Source organism: Homalodisca vitripennis, chromosome 5 (genome assembly GCF_021130785.1).
Source record: "Homalodisca vitripennis isolate AUS2020 chromosome 5, UT_GWSS_2.1, whole genome shotgun sequence".
In the NCBI taxonomy this organism is placed as follows: domain Eukaryota; kingdom Metazoa; phylum Arthropoda; class Insecta; order Hemiptera; family Cicadellidae; genus Homalodisca; species Homalodisca vitripennis.
Genome location: NC_060211.1, coordinates 146,888,084 through 146,914,539, shown reverse-complemented (window position 1 = coordinate 146,914,539; position 26,456 = coordinate 146,888,084). Strand labels below are relative to the sequence as shown.

Below are 26,456 nucleotides of genomic sequence, written 5' to 3'. Positions count from 1 at the left end.
ATGCGTTCGGCTCGTAACAACACACTCGCGCCACGTAGTGTGGAGATTCGGCTAAATCAGTATGAAACTGTAACTGGTACTTTTCCTACCGTTACTCGTTGGTATAACATACTTTTATTATTATGCAATAAAACGTTTTAGTAAAATATATTTAATTTTTGTTAATTTAAATTCGGTCTACTGAAATATTTGAAAACGAACAGAAAACGTAATCATTCCAGTGATATTGTCAGGTCAGAGTGTCTACCGATCTGGAATACGTGGAAAAACTGGGCAAGGCAGGAATAGTTATGAAAAACCTCAGAAAGTTTAAATAATTGTAATGTTATCAACAAACCTAACATAATTTTATTAATTCTTTGATACATAATGTAAACCCACACATTTTCTTGTAAATATAATCATTCTTTCATGTTTTTAGAATTTTCAGATCACATAAGATTTTTAAGACTAACTAACCACTCTACCAGCAACAGTAGCCTATATTAAAAAATTACATATTCTGTTATGAGCTCAGTTCATATATTTACGACTTAGTACACACAGCTACATGTCACTCTCTGTACGTAATTATAACTTTGTAACAACAATAAACTTTACAGAATTGAACAATAGTAACATAACAAAATGCAGCAACAAAAAACCCAAGTCACAACAAGACATTAAAATTACAATCAAGCAAAATACACAAGACCATACATGATGAGAAATTACAGTTTTTACTTAGCAAATTGTATAGGATAAAAATTTACCTGAGTATATTACACTGAGTATATACAGGATGAGTGGGTCTTGGTGTGACAACATTTTTTTGGGTTATAATGCAATGTAAATGTGATACAATGGTGGTTATAAAAAAGTCTAACTCCAAAAATTAGGTCTAAAATTCTTATTTTCAGTTTTTCTAAAAAAACTCTGTTTTTGTACGTAAAACTGATATTTTTCACTCCACTCTATATTGAGGCCATAGATTCCATGGTTAACTTCATCCCAGACTTTCCTGAAATGAATAAGAAAAAATTCAGATCTACTGATTGGGAATTTCCCCCTCAACTAGCAAACATTTCTGTACAGATTAATGATACAATAGATGATAAAATTTTTAACTAAGAAAGATAATTCTCCGGAAGTTTTCCAACAGATAGTTAACCAAATGATCAACTTAACCTATAGAGACAGGATCAACATATTTACAGACGGGTCTAAAACCGGTGAAGGTACAGGAGCAGCAATTTTGATACCACAAATGAATGTGGAAAAGAAAAATATAAACTTTCACCAAATGCATCGATTTATACAGCTGACTTTTTGCTCTATACATGTGTTCTCAGCTTATGAATAACCTCCCCAACTGTGACATACGAGAATCTGCACTGATTCTCTTTTCCTGCCATCAAATCACTTCAAAGTATATGTGATGGCGTAATAGAAGATAACATGTCTCTTGAAATAGTAAAAAACTGTGTAGACTCCAAGAATAGAATAACCTTTCAGTGGATACCTAGCCACGTGGGTTTTGAAATATAATGAAATGGTTGACAAGCTCGCAAAAGAGGCAGTGGTGAATTGAATATCTGTTTCAAGACATCGCCCTTCCATTAACTGACCTCAAATCTTTTCAAAAGAGGAAGATACTTGAAGAAAAAAACAAACTTGTTGCTATATACAACAAAGGCCAGGTGGTATAGGAGTGTACAACCTATCAGTCCTTTACTACCATGGTACCGAGATATGAGACTTAGCAGAAGGGAAATAGTAAATATAATCAGACTAAGAATAGGACATGTCACAGTTAACAAAACTCTTCATCTAAACGAAACTTTATTTCACTCCTCTGTGCTTAAATTGCACTGCAGGAGTAAATGAGACAGCGGATCATCTAATGAAATGTCCACAATTTGAATATGCAAGAAACTCATGTTTCCAACAGATTAGAAGGAACACCTGATGATGATACCTCAGAAAAACTAAAAAAAATTTTATCTAGTTTTGATGAAAGATTATATAAGGAAATAAATCGATTTCTGACAAACCATAAAAAGAAACATATAGCATAATACTGAAATAGTGATCGAAGGTAATCGCAGATGAAACCAGTGCAAAACATATCTTTTAAGTGAAAATTGGACTTCATGGTGTAATGCCAAGTCAGCCGTAAGGCATTTAGATAAAAAAAGACTTCTTTGCTAGTTTACCGAAACTTTATTTTTTCCATATAAAGGTACACTTTTCTCAGAAAGTACTAAAGTTAGAAGGTTGAATTTTTTTATATGTGGATGGCATTGTATTATAGACTTGTGAGCAAAATTATTGCAATAGGTACAAAAAACAAAAGTAAAAAATTACTAAAATAAAAATAACTTAAAAATTTTAGCTATTTTATAGTAAATATTTTAAAAATTTCTTAAACATTTATTTTGAATATTTTAACTTGACAGTGCTTGTGTTTGCTAACCAAGAAATGTATTTAATGCTGTTAAAATTGTAATTGTGTAGCTTTTATACTTCCTGAGAAAATGTACCTTAATTTGATGATTTAAAAATGCATCGCATAGGCCCTTCCCGCTCCCCTTAAGGGCAAGCAAATCACCAGTATATTTGTCTGGGCTAATGATAAAGTACTTCCATTGGTTGCTATTTTGAATTATGGTTTAGTTTTACGCTTGGTTTGAATTTAGTTGTTCTAAAGCTTAATGAAGACCCTAAATAAAGAAGGGCCTCTCCACTTTCAAATATCTTTGAAAGGTTTAAACCTGTTACTTGAGCCAGTCGTGGAAGTGGGGTTCCAAAGGAGAACAACAATTTTGGCCCAAAGCCCCGATTTTATCCAACCCGTTTTCGTATGAGAAATGAAAAAAAATCATGAAGAGGCACAATATTTGTGATTTTATGGTTTATAAAGTCCAGTGTGGCCACGAAGGTCTACTTTATTTGCGTATATAGGAAAAAAGTTATGAAAATTGTACTGCTCCCCAAAGAACCTTAGCTCTGCTTAATTCTTAACTTTTTTGAAAGGGTAATTTGCCTCACTCTCTGCAACATTAATTGAATTCTATTAACTTTTATAGAATTATTTTTTTCGGTACAGAAAATAGAAAATATTTATTGATAATATTGATTTATATCCACATTTAAGTATCCTCTAAAAATACGCCATGTTCGGAAAACAGATGTTCAAAGTTGCACAGGATTTTAAATAAATAAACACGTTTCCCAACGTAATCTTTATTATTTCAGGTGGACGGCGATGACGATGTATTTGGTGGAGGTGCTGCTATTGTAAGTACTTTACATAATTGAGCATGGATAAATGTATATACTATACTAATTTTTTCTATTCGGTGTTAACCCTTGTCTGACACATTTACCTTTCATTGCATAAAAGACACACTGGAGTGTGTGGCAGCCCAATTGAAATAAATCTCTAGTTTTTAATTTTAGTAGTTCTATTTGTGTCTATGGTACATTTATATTCTTTAAAATTCAAATCTGTAAGTTTTTATTTTATTTTTTAAAACACATATTTTAAATTTTTGTTTATAAAATACAAAAGTGTTGCAAAAAGTAGTCAACAGTTTTTGTTAGTAAAAATACCTAAAAATAAAAATATTGGGGGAAAATCATCAGAAAAGAAATAAGTACAAATGTATTTTTATTATACATTGGTAAACTTATCTTAGCCAAGCAGTCAAAGTAGGGCGCTGGCATGTTGTACAGTATTGCTTAGTTTTTCTGTCCTCGTTTCTGTCACAGAAGCAACATATTCGGTGGCGTCTTTCAAGGGCAGGGATTTGCCTGTTTTCTTCATTCGGGATACCAAGAATTTCACTGATGCGACACGAAGACTTCTTTGCAGAGTTGTTGTCTCCAGCCTAGTTTATAGGAATGGCGTCACCATTTCAAAACACAGCTGCTTTAGAAACTGCCTTCGTTTCATTTTGGTATTATCAGATCTCATATTCGTATATTACCATAGCATTCATGCCACTTTGATCCATCATGGCGAACCAAATTCTCATAGGCCATTGGTTCGTCCGTCTACTTACTGAATAACTATGACGCAATTGGTCAAATGTGTCTGTACCACCTTTCGTGGCATTGTAGAATAGTATTGGCATGGCTTCATTGTTATGGGATCAACGTCTTTATTTGTGTACATTTTAGTTAACAGAAGAACATTTTTCTTAGGTTTCGGGGAATAAGAAATCAGCATTTTTTTGTTTGGAGTAAAAGCAAACAGAGAGCTATCTTTAGCCTTTGGTGCAATGAAAGAGGGAGGTATTTCAGGCTTGTTGGATCTGAGGGGACTAACAATTTTCAGCTGAAAATTTTGTAGCATATTTTCAAAAAGTGGAATTGATGAAAAGAAAGTCACAGAAAGAGCAACTGTGATATTTCGATTTGTGTGATGAATAGGTTCACTTAGTGTCCGAACATAGTATGACGGTACGGGTTCTTTGTTGGGTGGCTTGATTGGGCCAGCATATGGCAAAATATTTATTTATTTAACTTCCAACGGTCAAAAGACCAATTTACAACGTGTTACATTTTTACAAAGCACAAAGCACCTGTTACACTTTTTAATATTGATTTATGTAAGCAGTTCTTGAGTTATTTAGCATAAATATTTTTAATCCATACTTATCGGGCTTACTCCTCATATAAACCCTGAAACTACTATTACCACGATACCCAAACAACTGCTCATCTATGGTACAATGTTCATAAGGAGAATACAAACCTTTTGCATTTGCCATAAACATGTCCCATATTTTCTGATAGGTGCAAATTTTCTTTCTTTGTCCGCACTGCTCTCATCAGAAAGTTCTGACTCTTCCTCTACATAATCCGTATCATCATCGCTTTCAGTGTCCTATAATAAATCACGAATTTCATCACTTCACAGTTCAGCAGACATAACTATTTATATTGTAAATAACACTTACAATGAAACGGTGATAACATTTAACCTTTTAAAGGAAAAATAAACAGTTAATCAATACACAAGCTAGTTTTAAATTTATAAATACTAAGTTTGTAGAAAACTAAAACCGCCACACAGTAGACACACTGGGGTGCAGCACACCCCAAGCAACGTTTTGGACCTTTCCAGTTGGACAATGACAGGCAGAATATAGTAAATAGCAATGCGCTTAGCTTAAGCAGTAAGGCTACCAACTGAATTTATATGGCCACCAAAATTTCCCTGCACCACCCAATTGTGCTGCAGAGGAAAAGTTATATAGTGTGTTACACCCCAGTGTGTCTGACAAGGGTTAAAACGTAGTCTATATATATAAAGTGGAAAGTCTTCAGTATAGGAAACATCATTAAGTGAGGATAGATATTGTGTCATTATTCAGTGTTAATGCATGCCGACTGATTGTATCGTTCGATATTTTAACATGTGATATTTAATGATAACATATTTCGTCGTATTTTAAAGACCAATTCAATACTACCTTGTATAAGTTTATGTTTTAAGACAAAAATCGTTTGATGATGATAGATGTCCGTCCATAGCATGAGGCTTAGAATATTCCTGGTATTTTATTGTGCACTGTGACATGCAGTTAAGTGATATTTATGATTCTGCTTTCTTGCAGGAGGAGCGTACGGCGCCAAGGCCACAGCGGCGGGTCACACGTCGACCCCCTCAGGTAATAAGGGTGTTAAGGGCCATCAGACTATATCTGTTAGGGCCTAGTGATGTACACTAAGAGTACTTTCATCGGTTGCTGTATTTTAAGCTGTAAAGTTACAGTTTATTTTGCGCTTGATTTGAATTTAATTGTTCTTAAGCTTAATGAAGATCCTAAATAAAGGTGTCTTCTTCTTTTTAAAATCTCTGTGAAAGTTGTAAACCTGTTTCTTGAGCTCAGACGTGGAAGTGGAGCCCCAAAGGAGAACCAAAATTTCGATCCAAAGCTCCGTTTGGATCCAAGTTTCTATCTGCAAAAGATGAATAGAAATCATAAAGAGGAACAATCTTCATTTCGTGATTTTAAGATTGTTAATGTCCAATGCACCCACAAAGGTCTATTTTATTACCTCATATAGGAAATAAACGGGAAATGCTGTAGATAGAGGTAGAAATTTATATACTATTTAACGTTGAAACAAGTAGTTACTTAAGGGTGGTGCAAGATTTATCTAACGGGAAATGTTGTAGATCGGGTAGAAATTGATATATTATTTAACGTTGAAGCAAGTAGTAACTTAAGGGTGGTGAAAAATTGATCTATCGGGAAATGTTGTAGATCGGGTAGAAATTGATATATTATTTAACGTTGAAACAAGTATTCACTTAATGGTGGTGAAAGATTGATCTAACGGGAAATGTTGTAGATCAGGTAGAAATTGATATGTTATTTAACGTTGAAACAAGTAGTCACTTAAGTATATATATATTTGTTATTCAATATATATACTTAAGTGGGCACGAAACATAATAATTCCAGTTTGATCAAGGTATCGGAAAGATATTATGAATCAACTACGGAAATCAAACTATATATCCAATATGCCAGTTTTATTTGTCTAACTCATTAGTTCTTAATCTCTTAGAACAATATTACATAAAACTCGAAAACCTGCAAATAAAATGTATTTATTTCGTTTACTTTAATATTCCATTTAAACCAACTTATTCTTATAATCTGAGCGTTGGAAACGCTGGAAAAACTTCATTTTTGTCTATCTGACTGAATGTCTCCAGCGCGACATAATGAGGTGAGTTAGTAACGTATAAACTAAAAAAATTATAAATCTAATCTTCTCAAATTGGATGTATCGATATATTCTTACGCAAGACTTAGAATATCCTGGTATTTTAAGCACTGTGACATGCAGTTGAGAGATATTTATGATTCTGCTTTCTTACAGGAGGAGCGTACGGCGCCAAGGCCACAGCGTCGGGTCAGACGTCGACCCCCTCAGGTAATAAGGGTGTTAAGGGCACGCAAGCACCAGTATATTTGTCTGGGGCTTTCATATGTTGCTCTTTTAAGTTGCTGTTTAATTTTATGCTTTGATTGATTGTAGTTATTCTTAAGCTTAACGAAGACCCTAAATAAAGAAGGGCCTCTCCACATTCTGTGAAAGGTTTAAACCTGTTCAGCTCTGTCGTGGAAGTGGGGCCCCAAAGGAGAACCAAAACTTTTATCCAAAGCTCCGTTTGGATCTAAGTTGTTTTTCTACGAAAAATTAATATAAAATCATGAAGAGGAACAATCTTCATTTCGTGATTTTAAGGTTGGTAATGTCCAATGTGGCCAAGAAGATTTTATTTGGTCATATAGGAAATAAATGAGGAAATTTCTCATTGCACTGAGCCATAAAAGGAAATTAGCTCTGCTTCCTGAGTGGAGTTACTAAACCTTTTGGAAAGGATAAGTGACCTAATCTACCACAACATTAATTGAGTTCTATAAACTTGTATTGAATTATTTTTCCGTTGGTACAGAAGAGGAGGAATTATTTATAAATAATATGTTTTTATATTCACATTTAAGTATCCTCTAATCTAATAATGTTCCATGTTTACAAAACATATGCTTAAAGTTGCACAGGCTTTGAAATAAAAGAAACACGTTTCCCTTCCGTCATTATAATGCAGTCATATCAGTCATCTTTATCATTCTAGGTGGAAAACGTCGGCGATGTATTTGGTGGAGGTGCTGCTATTGTAAGTACTTTACATAATTGAGTATGGATGATGTTGATTCTATACTAAATTTATTTTATTCAGTGTTAAAAATGTAGTCACTAGAGTGGAAAGTCTTCTGTATAGGAAACATTAATAAGTGAGGAGAGATCGGTGTCATTGTTCGGTTTAGGCGGTCACGTGAGGTCGCTAGTTTAGTAAAACAGGGAAAAGTTTTGTCAAGGCCAAATACTGCTAAATTATTTAATATTTAGGCAGTTAGTCACGTGAAAGAGTGAGGTTTTTTAAACGGGTAAAATAAAAATAATTGCGGACAGAAAGTTGTTCACTATTCATTCATTGATGAAGAAAATAATGTCATAAGAGAGCAAGGTTAATGTAACAAGAATAGTGTTAAAGTTGAGACGAGGAAGTTATTAGTTATTCAGTGTTAGGATAGGAAGTCACTTTGAGGTGCAATTTGAAATTGTGGTTAATTATTCATTGCTATGACAAGTACGTATTATTCTTCTATGTTCCATCAAAGAGAGATGGAAGTGTACCATAAGGTTAACTCTGAATGAATATAATCAAATTTACCACCAATGATTAAACCAATTTTGAGTTTGTTATTATTTTGAATGATCCTAAGATTTATTTATTCCAATAAATTTTAAATATAAATAAATGCTTTCTCCAATAGGCAAGCGAAACCTCTATTTTGATCTCTATGTAGTACTCATGTAAGGTGAAATCTAAAGTAGAAACAGTTTCTACAAGTTACTAAGTTTTAAATCAATAAGTAAAGATCAATACATGCATAAGTTTAGGGCTAGTGCATGTTGGATACTTCAATGTTAATTTTGAAATATTAATTTTTAAGTAAGTGAGGTACGTTGGTAATTTGAGATAGGAAACAGAATATTTTACAACTGACCTGAATAAAAAGAAACATTTCAAAACTTGGTCTTGAAACACGTTTTTTAATGTTGACTAACAGGTTAAAATACTGCTCATTGCGGAATTTGTAGCTAAGAGGAAAGTACCAATGCTATAGTTGAGTAGTTGGGTGAATCAGTCATATTTGAAAGCAATTGTAAATAGTGATAAGCATAAAAAATACATTTTTTGAAAGGTGGAAAATATATATTTTTAATATATTTTTCTATGATTGAATTGATTTAACAGAGCATAGAAGAAGCAATGAATCAGATAGGGAGAGGAATGAAGACAAGTGTTGCGGATGACTCAAGTCCTGAAGGAATATTTGAAGACATGATTCTCGAGGATGATGTGTTCGAACCACCGGCACCGGTGAGTTAGACAGTTACTTAATAACGAATTAGTTACGGTACTTGAACAATGTCATAGAATATTACTATACTTTAATACTTATAAACTACTTCAATTTCTACTCGCCTCGGTGTGCTTAATGCCCGGAGGAGGATGACGATGTTCATCACACCTTCTTCGCTTGCGGGCGCTTCACCGAGACCAGGCGAACGCTCGCCACCACAGTTGGCGATGTTTCGGCAGACACCATTGTGGAGCTGATGCTGCAGAGGGAGGACGCATGGAATGCAGTCACCACTCATGTACATGCGATCCTTCATCAGAAGCGTGAAGACGGATACCTGGCTGACCCCTAGCTTCCGAAACAAGTAGTTTTGTCCTGGATGGGACATAAGACACACGGAACAGGCAAGATGTCATCTAAAAGGGTTCCGACCTGGGTCCTCCGTGGACCGTAGGGGGTTTAGTGGGTAGTCTGCAAGGGAGTTCCACAATCCGTGCGCAAATGCATTCCCCCTACGTAAAAAAAAAAAATCTTCAATTTATATAAATAAAATATGATGTACAAACACTCCTGTTTACAGTTATTAGTTCATTTATTTTTCTTGGTTAAAACAAAACCATATGTTCAATCCCAAATGTCGTTCTTTACATGTATTCTTATTTGAATAAAAAAAATTTAGCAACGTTTTCGGATATTTGTTTCCCTAAATAAAATTATCCACACACGTTTTATCCAGAATATCTTCAATAAATTATTGTAACATTCTTTAAACTTATGTGTTCCTTTTGTATTGTAGTCTCGAAAGTATTTTCACTCATATACAATTCCTAGAGATTAATAAATTAAGATATTTCAATTTTATATTTTCTCTATATTGTTACTTCAAATAATTTCAAAGTTATTTCATTTAAACCTGTTCAAAATAATGTTGCAATGAGTAATGTGTTATGTCTTTGAATATCTGGATCATCCCACCAGAGTTAAATTTTACCAAGGTTGAATGAAAATTAGTTTAATTTTAATTGATGTTTAAAGGAAAATATTGTATTCGGTTTTTTAAAATATGTTTATGGATACCTAGTGCATTGAGTACTTATGTGGATTTATTAAAAATTTTAATTGTAGAGTATAGTTTCATTTTATACTGTAGTCTGGAAAAGAATGAATCTTTGAGTCATGTGAGTGTTCATTTCTCTGTTTTCTGTTGTGGTAAAAATGCAATTTCAGTTTCACGTAAATTACGGGAAAACAATCTCATCTTTGTTCATTAGGTTGGTTTTACGATTGTCTCAGTGTTTAAATATTATTTACAAAGAAATAGATGTTTTTAATTTTTTTAACTAATTTTCCAATTTTAAAACCACAATATAAGTTAGTACTTACAAAATATTTCGCGATTCTATTTTAACTGTCCCATTTTAAAAAGAGTTGCCTGGGGGAAATTTATCTATTCCTCCGTGGCAATTTAAATTAAGCGATTTCATCCGTAGCATTTAAATTTCGCATGAAACTTTATTTCTACATAGACAAGAATCAGTTTTATGAAGGAGCACGTCTGTTCGTAGGATTAGACTGAGCGTAATTGAAGACTGTCATTCAGTAGGGTGGTAGATTTTATCTTATGTTCACCTTGGGGTTGTAAAAAATTTCGTTTCCGTCTTGTGTTTTGTTTGGAGTTGTCTGTCCATGTGTCTGTCCGCAGAAGTACTAGAGAATGAAATGAGTTACATGCTGGAGCAAAGGCTGCTACGTGACACGTGATAAAGCGTACTTCTACTCTGTTGATAAATATATCACAAATTTAATATCGCTCTGTTGTAGAATCAATTTATTGAAATTAATTGTACTCTTAAATGAAATCTTGATTTTATTATATTTCCTCTCATTAATAGTATTTATATAGTTTTAGATTACTTCCATGCTCACATCTTGTAGTTGTAAGCAGTAACTGAACTTCTATTATACATTAACACGAGGTTATCAGTTAGTGGCGTAATAAAGTAAAGAACAAGTTTTAAATCTATATTCTAAAATGTATTGTTCCGATTCGTTCTAATTGTACGTTCTGAAGTCTAGGACATCCACGGTGTTTTATTGTGAATTGTGACAGGTAGATAAGTGAGTAGACATCCCGCCCCTTGGGTCCTAACATGGGCTCTTATGGGAGGGAGAAATTCCCTCATTTGCTGGAGAAATCCCCTCATGTGCGGGAGAAATTCCCTCCTCACACTCTTATCCTATCAAAATGTTCCAAATTCTGGGTGTTTTTCGGTAAAATCGGTGATTTGGGGTGTCAAAATCGGTGATTTGTTGGGTCCTCACACTCTTGTGCACACTACGTGAGGGAGAAACGAGGGACGGAGGGAATTCCAATATGGCGGCGGGGGCGGGAAAAATTGGCGGGAACAGGGGAACCTAACCTCACTTTCTTGGTTTCCCGCGTATTCAAGATGGCGGCGCCCATGAATTGGCGGGAACAGGGAAACCTAACCTCACTTTACGGTTTCCCGCGTAATCAAGATGGAGTAAACATTACATATTAAAAATAAAGACGAATCGTACCTTATTGTGTGATGTGGTGATGATTTTAATAATTCTGTTTCCTTGCAGGTGGCAGTTCCTTGCCAGCCGCCAGCACCTCCGCGGGCTCGTTGGAACCGGTTGCAGCCCGCTCAGGTAATAAGGACATTAAGGACATTCAGTCATCAGTGTATTTGTCAGTGGTTAGCGATTGGCATTTTAAGATACTGCTTTATATTACGCCTGGATTATATTTGTTCGTTACTAAGCAAAATAAAGGTAAAGATTTGGCCCACTTTTAGAGGCTTACACAATATGTTTCTTGAGCTTAATCATGAACGTAGAGACTTTTTTCCTCAAACCCCCTTTGGATTCAAACTGTTATTCAATGAAGGATTAATAGACATGAGGAATTATCACAATGTGGAGATTTCAATGACTGATATGACCATAAATGCCTACTTTATTTTACTCACTTAGGACAAGAAGATGGGGAAACCCCTCATAGCACTTAGTCCTGCAAGGACCTTTGCTCTGCTCTCCCTTTCCGTCAGGATATTCAAGACGGTTAAGCTTAGGAGTAGGCATCACCTTCGAGATCCTATTAAAAGGATCACGGTCAACTTGGAAGAATGGGAGCCTAGCTCTTTTCCAGTCTTTTTAGTCAAAGTGGACAGGGGAGTCACATTCCCTCATGTTTCCAAGGCATTTAATATAACGTCTACGCCAACGTTCATCATCCGAGGTAACCTAGACAAAATGACAAGCCCTTTCTATCCCACTATCTCTACATATTTTTGGTTACTAATATGTCGCTCCTGGGAATTCATTGGATAGTGGCACATCGGCCTTTTCTTAGCTATCCACTTATAAGAATAAACGTGCATCTACACCAAACTAACAACTACATTTTGAAACTGTAACATTTAAAATGAAAAAAGTGTTACCTTCCTTGGTTTATGGTCATCAATAATTGCATGCTTGGACTCATTTCTTGATCTAATCTTTTAACCTAAGTATAAAGAAACACTTTTTCAACTTACATACCTAATATGTAATATATGCTTTTTCACATTTTAGTCAAAATTTACAGATAATAATTTGCCTGTCTATATAAATACATAAAATATAAAAGAAACTGTTCTGACTGACTCTCATCATCAACACCCAGCACAACTATAAAAGATGAAGACAGGAAATTTTGTTCATATAAGGATTGTTATTTCTTACTCTGGAGGTACACCCTATAGAAACACAAAGTTGATGAAATGTCCTTTAAGATATGCATTAGTACAACAACCTTTTTTAATAACATAATTTGTTAAACACCATGGCTGTTCGATGTAAACCGATTCTGTTTTATATTTTCTAGAGCAACGTAAGCCCTATAATAAACAATAGTCTCAATTTAAACTGTTGTATTTAGCCAAATTGTGTCTATTTATGACGATTGAAGTAGTGTTTCTCCATTTCTGTTTACTGTAAGGGTAAGTCAGCAATTAGTACTGTTTATTTTTCGATCTATTTTTAATGTAAGTTACACATAAAGTTACTTACTGTATGTTTTAGTTAAAGCTACTTTAATTAAGTTTTTTTTACGGATCCACCTTCATGTTGCACTTGTTTATGAACTACATATATTGCTGTTGTAATTTTTCTTTTTATTCACGATGTTGATGTTATTTGGCACTTGTTTTGCTTATTTTTGCTTTTGTTTGCTTTAGCATGTATGCATGTAAACTATTTGTGTAAGTTGTTTTTATCAAGCCTCTTGTATTTTCATAATACCTATATCAAATGTGAAATGGTGTATACCGTATGTAAATAAATAAATAAATGTACAATTTTTGAGTTTTCATTGTTGAAAATAGGAGCCAAGGTGTGTGGAGCCGCCAACTTGGACGGCGGATGAGTGGCATAGGCCTTTAACGACAATTGAGGTAATAAAACTTATTTCTATAAATTTTACTCAATGATATTGGTGAATCTACTGGTATAATTGTTCGTAATCTTATAAATAAATCTATATTTATCAATACTGGTTGCTCCCGTCGCCCAAGCCTGGGAGTGGGACATCTCTTTAATTAGATGGACAACTGCTAAATACCTACAGAAATCTCATGTTATAATCTCCTTATTTTGCACTGTTTCAATTTCAATAAGTGCTGCAAATTCCAATTTTTGGCGTAATGGGTTTTATACATTTATAAAATAATGCCATAACCGTTAGTCTATCACAATAATGGTTTAGATTAAATTTTGAATGGAAATGCTGCAATGGTAGACTGTTAGAAATACTATGATAATTAATATTTACGTCATCCGAAATGACTTATGTAAAAATAGAGTCTCAAAAGTTTCCTTAGCATGTAAAATTTTAAAAATTAATAAAGAACTATTTTTGTCTAAAAGTGTAGTATATGGCAAATGCAATATGCCATAAATAAATGTAACTATACAATTAAAATGCGTTAATTGAAGTTTCTAATATAAAATGTCATATTTTAAAAAAATTATTGAAGTGTTCAAACTATCCTCATTTAAAAATATTGATCAATACGAATTATTAAATACTTACAATCAAATCTTATAACATTTTCGCCTCGATTTATATTTTATAGACACTAGATGTAATTTTTGCTTCAAGTGTTGAGCGTTACCTAAAATCCCGTTTATGGAATAAATACATAATTTACCTTTATTTCTCTTTTACTTAGGTACTATTCGATAGTTAATACTAAACATTACGATTTATGTCGTATGATTGACATGATTGCATTATTTTGTTAAAGGAAGACGTAGAATGTGCACCTGACGTTTGGGAAGAACCGCCTGCAATGGTAAGGTAGCTAAATATATATCCAGAGATAACAATTATTGTAATGTTTTAATCAATTTTCAATTTGATTTTTTAAATTTTATCAAAGCAATATGTGTCTCATAGCAGTTAGCATGGCGTGTAGACGTTTTATAGAGAGTAAACTCAAAACTGTATTTAATTTCATAGATATAAATAAAAACCATCTATTTTATGAATAAGAATATTTTTACTTTATAGTAAGCATCCATTTGAATATAAGGCATGTTCTTCTTAATGATTTAAATTAATCTGGCCATGCTTTAATGTCCAACAGGAGCCGATGTTAGGACCAACACCGCCTCCATGGCAACCTCCGCCCCCGCCGCCCCCACCACCCCCGCCGCCACCGTCATCAATATCTATGAGATCAGAAATGGTAAGTCTAAAAATGTGAGAATTGTTTTATTTTAAGTCTAAAATTACAATGTGGAAGGACAGGCATAAGTACAATGAGATTTGTGTCATCGCCAGGAGGAAGGCGGGTTAATATGGCGAAGCATTGTAAATTCAAATCAAATCTTTTTTATTGCATCGACAATTCTTACATTGTATGGCAAACGTCATGGGTTTTTTAAATTTCTGACATTCATACAACAATACACACTCACACATACAGTTTCACAGTTACGCGTCTTTCATACATCGCCAATGCAACCCACTTAGTACAGCAGAGTCAGTTTTCTAATTGGGCGGTCTCCCAGTCGAATGTCAAAAACTCACCTGCATTTTAGAATGCTTGTGACACCAAGAAGCGTTTAAGGCGAGTCTTTAACGCCTTGGGCGTTGGAGCATCTTTAATTGAATTGGGCAGTCTTTTGAGGAAATGAACACCCGCCTGCGAGGGCACGCGTTCATTAAACCACCGTTCTGTGTCTCCCAGTTCGGTAGTTTGCTGTACCACGTGTCTCATACATGTGTATGTCTCGGCCTCTGGTTAAGGAACATTTACCCATACAAAACAAAGTTGTTTCCAAAATGTAGAGGCACGGTAGAGTCAACAGCTGCAATTTCTTGAAAGCTTCCCTGCACGACTCTCTAAATTTGATTTTGGCGATTATTCGAATTACTTTTTTTGGAGTCTGAAAGCTCTTTGAAACAGTGTGTTTGCGCAAGCTCACCAAAGGACCACTCCGTAGGCCAGATGGGGGTAAATCAGTACATAATACGCCGTAATCCTTACCTGACTCGGGCAGTATTTGGCTAAAGATCTCAGAACAAAAATATCTGAGCAAACTTTGGCGCAAACATAGTCAATATGCTCATTCCAAGTCAGCCCTTAATCAAGGTGCATTCCTAGGAATTTTGGACACAGTTGTTTGACGTCAACTAAAGCCTGTTGTTCCAAAACTTCACTCGATATTGCATTAAAAAAGAGAGTCGTATCATCGGCAAACTGCACTAATTTTTCACGCAGAAGCGATGATTTTACATCGTTGACGTAAAGCAGGAAAAGCACAGGACTGAGGATGGATCCCTGAGGGACTCCGTAACTCAGTTATATTTTTTTGGACGACTTACTAGATATCTGGACAACTTGGGATCTGTGAGTTAGAAACGAGCTAAGCCATTTAAGAGGCAAACCTTGAATACCGTGAGACTCAAGTATGTCAAGCAGTGTACCGTGGTCAACGCAGTCGAATGCTTTGGACAGGTCTAAGAACACAACCATTGTGTGGTTACGACATTCAATCCCCTCTACAATCATATTGCTCGGAGACTCAGCAGGAACAGCAGATGACGGCAGAGGCAGAGGCGGTGGTGGCTGTGACGAGCCTACAGAGACCAAGCTTGTCCTCCTCAAATTAGCCACCACAAGTCGAGCCAGTAGCCGCTTCCCCCCCATCGTCAGATACTGGCCATGGCGAGTGAAGTGCCGCCTCCTGATGGTGTTGAAGTCCAGTGGTACGGATCCTTCACATCTGGCACACAACCCCCTGATGTAGTGGTTGACCAGGGTAGTCTGCTTGTTGACGGGGAGGTCGGTGGAGAGTTCGTGGCGATATGGCACTGTCGATGCCACGACCTTCGTAGGGGAGGTACGCACGATGATCTGCTGCTCCAGGTGCTCAAAGATTGTAGATGGTTCGCCGGCTCCGACGTCATTCGCACCGGCAATTAGGACATAGCAGCTTCCCGGAAGAGGGGATTGACCGCCCTCAACCACACCCAACAGTCCGGCCACAGGCTTGCACACCCCGAGCACACTCGTCTCCGCGGTGACGAGGGACTGGACCAGTCCAGCCAAGGAGCGAACGTAGCTATCCCCCTCGACAATCACTGTTGAAAAGACCACTGGCGTAACAGATGTCTCGGTGTTGCGTGTTTTTTGCTTGGGTTTCTTTTTTAGGCGTTTGTGCTTATTTTGATTTTGTTCATGCTTTTTAACGATAGATTTTTTAAAAGTAGATGTTATATTTATATTGTTTATATACATTTTAATATAGAAATAGTTTGGTAAATAATGTTTAAATAATCTAGTGATGCTTTGATACCATTCAGGAGTCGACTTTGGAACCACAGACGATCGAGTGCCGGCCGTCCTCGCCTCCACTATGGATGAGACCAGAAATGGTAAGTCCGTACAATTTTAAGAAATTTTTGAATTTGTAGTCAAAAACCACAATGTGTAAGAACAGGCAGATGTACATAGGGATTTGTTTCGTCTCCAGGAGGAGATCGGATTAATATGTTGAAGCACTGTGCATTATATTTATATTGTTTATATACATTTTAATATAAAAACAGTTATCTAAATAATGTTTAAATGATCTAGTGATATTTGTTACCATCCAGGAGCCGACTTTGGAACCACCGACGATCGACTGGCGGCCGCCCCCACCTCCACCATGGATGGTGGAACGCATGGTAAGAATCTTTAGTCTAATATGACATCCTGGAAGGAACATGTGTGTATGTACATAGAGATTCATTTCGCCACTGGGAGAGGGAGATGTGGTGGAGCGATTCAAAAGCGACTAAGTTTGGAAAGATTTTCCACCCTAATTTGAGAAACATTTACTAACCACAAATATCTCGATATAAGTATCTATACTTATATACTATATATCTATACTTATATAAGTATATATAAGTATCTCGATATTTGTGGTTAATATATCTCGATATTTGTGGTTAGTGGTGTGCCGCCTCCTCTTAACACATAAGCTTTTGCTGTACGCAGCGTAGGTTCAACTGGAACGTATAAACCATCCAGGAGTGAACCCTCTCGGTAGAATCAGTTGGACATAATAAGTAAACTTTTGGTTTAGATAAAATTAAGTAACAATATCATGTGCAAGTGTTCCAAGGTATTCCAATCTATTGAATTACTAGAAAGTATTTTGTTACAGGTATGCACGGTCCTCTCCCATTAAGTAAAAATAGACAAACCCGTCAATAGCATCCCCAATCAGTTATTGGCTGAACGTTAGTACAGCGTCTTACTCGAGAGGCTTAATTTCTATTTGTCTGTCCATCTGTCTGTGTATTTGTTCGCATGATATCTCGAAAATAAACAGACCTTGAAATTTTGCACGAAGCTGCAAGGAAAATCGATTTTGATGGCGGAACTAATCGAGCTTTTAAAAACCATGAGATTTTTCTGAGCGTTAGTGATTATTTGTCTTATAGTTGTAACAATGATGAAAACGAGAAAATCGCAGAATAAATAAATGTGCAAGCAACCCGATATGTTATAAGTAACATAGTAACGTATGTAGTCTAATGAAATGAGTTATAAACATGAAATTTTGCATGCAAACTCAGAGAAGCCTGTAATAAAGATATTTGCATAATCTTAAAATGTCAGTAAGTCAGTAACTTTACCTAAACATTTAGCGTCACATGCAATCACTTAACATATAAGAACACACACACACAAACACACACACATTCATATCACGCGACTGTGCAAACAAATCCTAAAATCGCGAAGCAATTTGCTACTAATTTGTTAAAAATAGTATGTTTGATTTAGAAATGTTAATCTGATTACTTGAAAAAGTATGAAGCTACTATTTGTTTATTCGTTTTAGTTCTAATATCTATTCGTTTCCTCTTTAAAATCACTATTTCTTCCTAATCACCGATAAATATTTAAGTAACTAATTAAATGAATGTTCAATTCAACTAATTTATGTATCCTGCCATTATTTTGCAAACATCTTTTATTGTTTATATGACATTTACAGAATCGAGACTTGAGCTTCTTGCCTAGCGTGCCTGACTGGACTCCGATAATTGGAAAGGAAGATCAAAGCAAGATTTGGGCTCAACGACAGGCGGAAACTCGAATGGTAAGGGACATATGCAGCAACTAAAATATATTTCCTTTCAGAATATTCTTTTGTATGTAAATGATATTCATCTTAATTCCGCATCTAATTGAAACCGTGTTTCAAAATAAAATGGGATCAGTATTTTCTCTTTTTACTATTTGATATTAAGTTATATTTTCGTCAAAAAAACAAACAATATTACTAAATCGTTCTGGAGAGTCGTTGAGTTTGCGGTCTAAGGATGGCGCTCGTGCAAATACGAGTTGGGGTGTTGTCCCGTGATATCCTGCCTTGGATTAGTATTGAATGGAGGAAATTCGATTACTCCACCTTGTTATAATTGACTGAGCGGAACGAAGATTTCGCCTTGACTCTGGATTATGGAACCGTGTTATCCATAATCCAGGGCTGGCACACCCTTTACCCATGGCGGCGACCTCTGCCTTGGGATTTGTGTCCTCATGAATTTGTAGTCTAAAATCGCAATGTGTAAGAACAGGCAGATGTACATAGTGATTTGTTTCGTCTCTAGGAGGATGGCGGATTGATATGGTGAAGCACTGTGCATTATATTTATATTGGTTATATACATTTTAATATAAAAACAGTTATTTAAATAATAATTAAATGATCTAGTGACGCTTTTTTTACCATCCAGGACCCGACTTTGGAACCACCGACGATCGACTGGCGGCCGCCCCCACCTCCACCATGGATGGTGGAACGCATGGTAAGAATCTTTAGTCTAATATGACATCCTGGAAGGAACATGTGTGTATGTACATAGAGATTCATTTCGCCACTGGGAGAGGGGAATTTGGTGGATCGATTCAAAAGCGACTACGTTTGGAAAGATATATCCACAAGATATCTCGATATTTGTGGTTAGTGATGTGCCGCCTCCTCTTAACACTTAAGCTTTTGCTGTACGCAGCGTAGGTTCAACTGGAACGTATAAACCATCCAGGAGTGAACCCTCTCGGTAGAATCAGTTGGACATAATAAGTAAACTTTTGGTTTAGATAAAATTAAGTAACAATATCATGTGCAAGTGTTCCAAGGTATTCCAATCTATTGAATTACTAGAAAGTATTTTGTTACAGGTATGCACGGTCCTCTCCCATTAAGTAAAAATAGACAAACCCGTCAATAGCATCCCCAATCAGTTATTGGCTGAATGTTAGTAACGCGTCCTACTCGAGAGGCTTATTTTCTGTTTGTCTGTCCATCTGTCTGTGTATTTTTTCGCATGATATCTCGAATATAAACAGGCCTTGAAATACTGCACGAAGCTGCAAGGAAAATCGAGTTTGATGGTGGAACTAATCGAGCTTTCAAACCACGGGATTTTTCTGATCGTTAGTGATTATTTGTCTTATTAAATCAAATCAAATATCATTTATTTCCATCAGACATGTAACATGCATTGGATTGCGTCATAAATATAAAAAAAATACATGTACAGTTTTTATATCTATACATAAGACTATTTATTTCCAATAAATTCACTGAGGGTGTAGAAACATTTTTCTATTAAAAAAGCCTTCAGTGTTCTCTTAAAGACCATTATATCATTTACATTCTTTAGGTCCACAGGAAGAGAATTATAAAAAATTACGCCATTATAAAATCAGTTATGTTTGAAAAAAGAGGTTGCATGGGGGGGAATATTTAATTTGTTGCTATTCCTGAGATAGTGTCCGGACTGCAGAATTAGTGAGTCGAAAATGCCCTGATTTTGCTTAAAAAAAGACCAATGTGTGGTAAATATATATACTTGGAAAAGTAAGCAGATTGAACTTCTTAAAGTGTGATTTGCAGGATTCTGATTGACTGATGCCAGCAATAGCTCTCACCGCTTTCTTCTGCAAAAGACAGACATGGTTTGTTCTGCAATTTTCAAAACCCCAAATTTCAACAGCGTATGAAAGGTAGGGATAAATTAATGCAAAATATGAAGTCAGAAGCACATCGGTGCCCGTGAAAGATAAAAGTCTACGAAAAACAAGAATACCAGCACAGACTTTACGTGCGACATGATTTACATGAAAGGAAAAGCTAAGATTCCTATCGAAAATTAGGCCCAAAAACTTGACCATTTGCTCAGAACAAACCTCTGTATCGCCGACCCAAACACTCAAAGATTCATTGCGTCTTGATGAAATTGAAAAGTCTAGCAATGTAGTTTTATCAGTATTCACGGCCAAACCATTACTCTGAAACCACTGGACTATTAAATTACACTGAACAAACGTATTTATCTCCATATTGAAACGGCAAGACTCACCAATTACAAGTGATTTGTCGTCAGCAAACAAACACAACAAGCCCCTCGAAACACAACTGCTGAGGTCATTCACATACAAAATAAAGAGGAAGGGTCCAAGTATGGAGCCCTGTGGCACACCCGTCTTGACAATCTGCTCGTCAGAAAATCATCTTTTCCTAGTAGTTACGTCAACGTATGGAATTTCCACAACTTGTCTACGCTGACTCAAGAAAGATGACAGCCATTGATTTGCCAAGCCACGCACACCCACTCTGTCAAGCTTTTGCAAAAGAAGTTCATGCGAAACCATGTCAAATGCTTTTCTCAAATCAAAAAAGATACCAGCAGAAAATTTTTCCTTCATCAAGAGCTTTAACAACTTTATCCAAGAGGGTAAACATTGCCTTCGTTGAGCCTCCCTTGACAAAGCCAAACTGCTTGTCAAACAAAACGTTATTACTCTCCTTTAACCTTATCAAAACTGCCTTCTCAAACACCTTAGAAAATTTCGATCCAATAGAAATAGGCCTGAAACTATCAAGTTCCTCAACCAGTCCCCTTTTATGTAACGGCTTCACTATAGACAACTTCAAAATGTCAGGAAACACGCCATTTTCAAACGAAAAATGTATCAAATGAGCAAGTGGCCTAACAAAATACTCCATACATGATTTAAGAAGCTTCGATGATATATTGTCGAAGCCAGAAGAAGCCTTTTCTTTTATAGATCTGGTGATGTCAGATACTTCCACTTCAGAAACAGGTGAAAAGAAAAATGAAGACACCCCTGCACATGATTGTTGTTGAAGAAGAGACAACGATATGGAAGATGAACTTGCATTCGACACATTAATGAAGAAATCATTGAACAAGTTTGAAACGTCCTTCGGATCCCTAACAATGACTCCATTACTATCCTTGATGGTTCGAGGGATATCTGCCAAAACTCTTGCTTTACCTCTATGCTCGTTCACTATGTCCCACACAGTCTTAACTTTATTTGAGGAAGTCTGCAGTAAATGTTTAACTTTAGATGACTTAGCTTCCCTCACACTAGCCCTATATTGCCTCTTCAAAGAAAGGTATTGTTTTCTTCTCTTATCAGAAGAACTCAGGTCTTTAGTTTTATAATACCAATGCGCAACCAAATCACGTAGCTCCATTTGCTCCTGGGAGACACTTTGGCATTTGGAGAACGCCCACGAATCTGAACTCTTTTCTCAGGAAAAGCCTGAATGAAATAAAACTCTATAGAGGACATAAACAAGCTCATCTTATCATCCATTGTTCTAGCTGTATAAACATCATGCCATGTTTCCCTACCGAGAAGATGTCTAAAAATACGAACATTATCCTCTACAAATGATCGCTTAAGCATAAACTTAGGGCAATCAGGACTAGATAAATACCTGACATGTGAGATTTGTGCATGGTGATCGGACAGAGCATTTATCACGACAGAGCAACTGAAAATGTCTTCAGAAAGATCAGTATATACGTGATCGATTAGGGACCGGGAGTTTTTTAATTCCCTCGTAAATGAAGTTATTCTATTGCTTAAATCGTGAGATGCCATCATGGATAAAAGACTATCTACTTTCATGTCAGCAACAGAGATATTAACATTGAAATCACCCACAACAACAGTTCTAACTGCTGGATTTATAATTTTGTGGAGGCAATCGGATAAACATTCATAAAACATCTCATGTTCTTGCACTGACGCTGAAAAACGTTTCGGCTTATAAGCGGTAACAACAAGAAGAGGAAACTGTCTGAATTGAAAAATCGCTGTCGCAAGCTCACACCTACCCTCCTGACAAAATCGGGAGACATCTAAAACATTGTGTTTTATTGAAGATTTACTAAAAATGCAAACACCTCCCTTTTGGTAAATTTTCCTACAGAAAGCTGTAACACCGGTGTAACCATGCAGTGAAAAAACCTCAAACTCAAAATATCTCAGGTGGTGTTGAGATAAACAATTTATATCTACATTTTCGGCGTCAATAAAAAGTTGAAAATTATCAATATTGTTATTTAGACCCTGAACATTTTGATGAAGAATCTTTACAGTATCAGGTGGGCTATCCAGATGTCCAAGATCTGACACTGCAGAGTCCCCGGGGGGACCACTCATAAAAAATCTGTGCAAGGGGTCAACACCTCTTCAAAACCCTCAGACTGCTGCAATGCCGCAATGAAAACAGACTCAAAAAGCGTAGCTAGATGAATTATACCTCTCCTATTGAGGTTTCGTCCGTCTCGGGCCAGGTCACGCCTCCCTACAGAGCAGTTAGCCTCCACATAAGTGACTCCAAAGTTACCACACATCAGCTCAATTTGTTCATTAAAGTGAAAAAGGGCCTTGTATGGAATGTCAGTTCTAGTCAGTACACTGTTTACAAAAACCTTGGAATTTGGAAACCGAGTCCTTACAGTGTACAGCAAATCCGCCATGCTGTGAAGTGCTTGACGTTTACCATGGCCCCCATTGTAGCCAGGCCCCCCCTTATTGTGGTAACAATGATGAACACGAGAAAATCGCAGAATAAATAAATGTGCAAGCAACCTGATATGATATAAGTAACATAGTAACGTATGTAGTCTAATGAAATGAGTTATAAACATGAAATTTTGCATGCAAACTCGGAGAAGAATAATGAAGGTATTGCATAATCTTAAAATGTCAGTAAGTCAGTAACTTTACCTAAAAATTTAGCGTCACATGCATCCACCTAACCTATAAACACACACACACACACACACACACACACACACACACACACACACACACACACACACACACACACACACATTCATATCACGCGACTGTGCAAACAAATCCTAAAATAGCGAAAAACATTTGCTACTGATTAGTTAAAACTTGTATGTTTGATTTAGAAAAGTTAATCTGATTACTTGACAAATATTGAAGCTACAATTTGTTTAATCGTTTTAGTTCTAATATCTATTCTTTTTTCTTCCTAAACACCGATAAATATTTAAGTAACGAAATGAATGTTCAATTCAACTAGTTTATGTATCCTGCTATTAATTTGCAAACATCTTTTATTGTTTATATGGCATTTACAGAATCAAGACTTAAGCTTCTTGCCTAGCATGCCTGACTGGGCTCAGATGATTGAAAAGGAAGATCAAAGCAAGATTTGGGCTCAACGGCAGGCGGAAACTCGAAAGGTAAGGGAAATGTGCAGCAACTAAAATCTATTTCCTTTCAGAATATTCTTTTGTATGTAAATGATATTCATCTTAATTCTGCATTCTAATTGAAACCGTGTTTCAAAATAAAATGGGATCAGTATTTTCTCTTTTTACTATTTGATATTAATTTATATTTTCGTCAAAAAAAACAAACAATATTACTAAATCGTTCTGGAGAGTCGTTGAGTTTGCGGTCTAAGGATGGCGCTCGTGCAAATACGAGTTGGGGTGTTGTCCCGTTATAACCTGCCTTGAAGCAGTATTGAATGGAGGAAATTCGATTACTTCACCTTGTTATAATTGACTGAGCGGAACGAAGATTTCGCCTTGACTCTGGATTATGGAACCGTGTTATCCATAATCCAGGGCTGGCACACCCTTTACCCATGGCGGCGTCCTCTGCCTTAGGATTTGTGTCCTCATGAGACAAAATAAATTGTTTGGGGGTACCAGGAACTAAAGTCATAAACAGAAAATAGTATAACCGTTTAATTTTACAATACTATAACACTATACAAAACATTTCTTATTTTTTAAATTATCATAAAATCTCATGAGAGGGTGACAATAATAAGATTAATAACGATATAATAAAACTGACATATTTATTACACGCTAACAAAACTAAACTTTCAAGATTTATTTTACGGAACCACATCAGGATTTCTTTCTAGATACCTTAGCCCTTCTGCTGTGCCAGTTCCCTGTGTTAAGTATAAAGGCCAACGAAGAGTGAACCATAGAAGGCGAGCAGTGACTCCATCTCGGAGTTTGGTGAGGCTTAGGCTGACGCACAGCTGATGGGCCACACTTCTATGATTGACAACCGACCTCCTTCAGTGGTGCCTTTTGTCATGGGGCGAAAATTGGTATCAGTTCTGCAGACATGGTAGACGGAGACGAAAAAAATGTTGAGGTAGAAGAATAGGTTTTCTGGACTAGGATGACGTCCATATAATCTTATTGGTCGTTGATGAAATGGTCTTTTCTGCTTTGTCCAGGGTCATTGAAATTCCAAGAACCAGTTTCAATCGCCGAGTATTCATGGATTAGAAGGTCCTAATCGGATGTAAGGATTGTGTATTTAAGAAAATAATAGATACAGAGGATTGGTTGAGAAATCAGACCTGCAAGATTGATATGATTTACGGCCATAAAATTTATGATGGGAACACACTTTCCGGACTGTATTGTTCATGACAGTGATCAACCATACGATAGTGAGGGGAGACCTATTGGGCGCGCCACTCATTTGCAATGGAGTCTGGCGCACCTCGTCGTAGCCTTCAGAAGGATAGAGTGGGCGATCAACTCTTTCAGTCCTTACAAAGCTCCTGGGGGTGACGGGATGAGACCGGTTTGCTTGCAGCGGGGGCTGGATATTCTCCTTCCCCAGCTGTGCAGACTGTTCAGAGCTTCCATGGCCCTCAAGTACATTCCACTATCCTGGAGAATGTCCAGAGTTGTGTTTATACCGAAGCAGGGGAAGGCTAGCCTGGATCTAAACAAGTCTTCCCCTTCTTCTCAAAACCATTGAGAATATGGTTGCTAGGTTTGTTTGGGAGGGATTACTTTTGGAGCGACCTCTACATCAAATTCAGCATGCCTACACTCCAGGACATTCATGCGACTCGGCCCTGCATCAATTGGTACGCAGGATTGAGAAGACGCTGGCAGCAAAAGAGATAGCCATAGGTGTCTTTCTGGACATCGAAGGAGCCTTTGACAATACCGCCAGTCAGGCGATTATCAATGCGGTCTCTATACGTGGTACTGATGGTCAATTACACGGCTGGATAAGGGCCTTGCTCACAGACAGGGTGGTTGTTACCAACCTTATGGGAGCAAATGTCAGTGCAAGGACTATGAGGGGCTGTCCGGAGAGTGGCGTCCTTTTCCCTCTCCTGTGGAACCTAGTTGTGGACGGGCCTGCTAATTTCTTTGAATAGTATCGGTGTCTTTGCACAGGGGAACTCAGATGATACTGTGATTCTTGTGAGTGGCAAGTTCAACACAACAGTCACGGAACTGACCAATGCTGCTCTGAAAAAGCTACTATATTATTTATTTAATTATTATGCTCGACTTATAATATTTTGTCAATGTAGAAGATGTACCTCTGCACAGGCTTGCCTTTAGAGGTATATTATATTTCCCAAAATATAAAAAAAAGATGAATTATTTAGAGCTGGGGGAGAGTATTTTAAGTATGTTAGTTAACCAAAACGTGTTTTTTTATTTTTTATTTTAATTTTAGTACATTCTAGGAAAACAGTTAAGTTAAACTTTTAGATTATATTGATGTCTATGTAAATATTAATATTTTAATTTTGTGAGCTTCAATTATCTTAGTGTAAATCTTA

General features: G+C 36.4%; 1 protein-coding gene across 29 annotated transcripts in view; it reads left to right on the top strand.

Moving 5' to 3' along the window:
- Positions 1-26,456, top strand: part of LOC124362986 (proteoglycan 4-like) — a 121,278-nt gene that overhangs the window by 19,765 nt on the left and 75,057 nt on the right. For 26 of the 29 annotated variants that reach the window (XM_046817964.1, XM_046817962.1, XM_046817963.1 and 23 more), the window contains exons 9-22: positions 3,238-3,279; positions 5,607-5,660; positions 6,886-6,939; positions 7,646-7,687; positions 8,834-8,959; positions 11,553-11,618; positions 13,334-13,402; positions 14,255-14,302; positions 14,597-14,698; positions 16,822-16,893; positions 17,116-17,187; positions 18,513-18,617; positions 19,258-19,329; positions 23,965-24,069. In XM_046817964.1, the coding sequence (XP_046673920.1) occupies positions 3,238-3,279; positions 5,607-5,660; positions 6,886-6,939; positions 7,646-7,687; positions 8,834-8,959; positions 11,553-11,618; positions 13,334-13,402; positions 14,255-14,302; positions 14,597-14,698; positions 16,822-16,893; positions 17,116-17,187; positions 18,513-18,617; positions 19,258-19,329; positions 23,965-24,069 (1,029 nt within the window). The remainder of the gene's footprint in view (positions 1-3,237; positions 3,280-5,606; positions 5,661-6,885; positions 6,940-7,645; positions 7,688-8,833; positions 8,960-11,552; positions 11,619-13,333; positions 13,403-14,254; positions 14,303-14,596; positions 14,699-16,821; positions 16,894-17,115; positions 17,188-18,512; positions 18,618-19,257; positions 19,330-23,964; positions 24,070-26,456) is intronic. The other 3 variants (XM_046817939.1, XM_046817940.1, XM_046817957.1) reach the window with 3 other exon arrangements.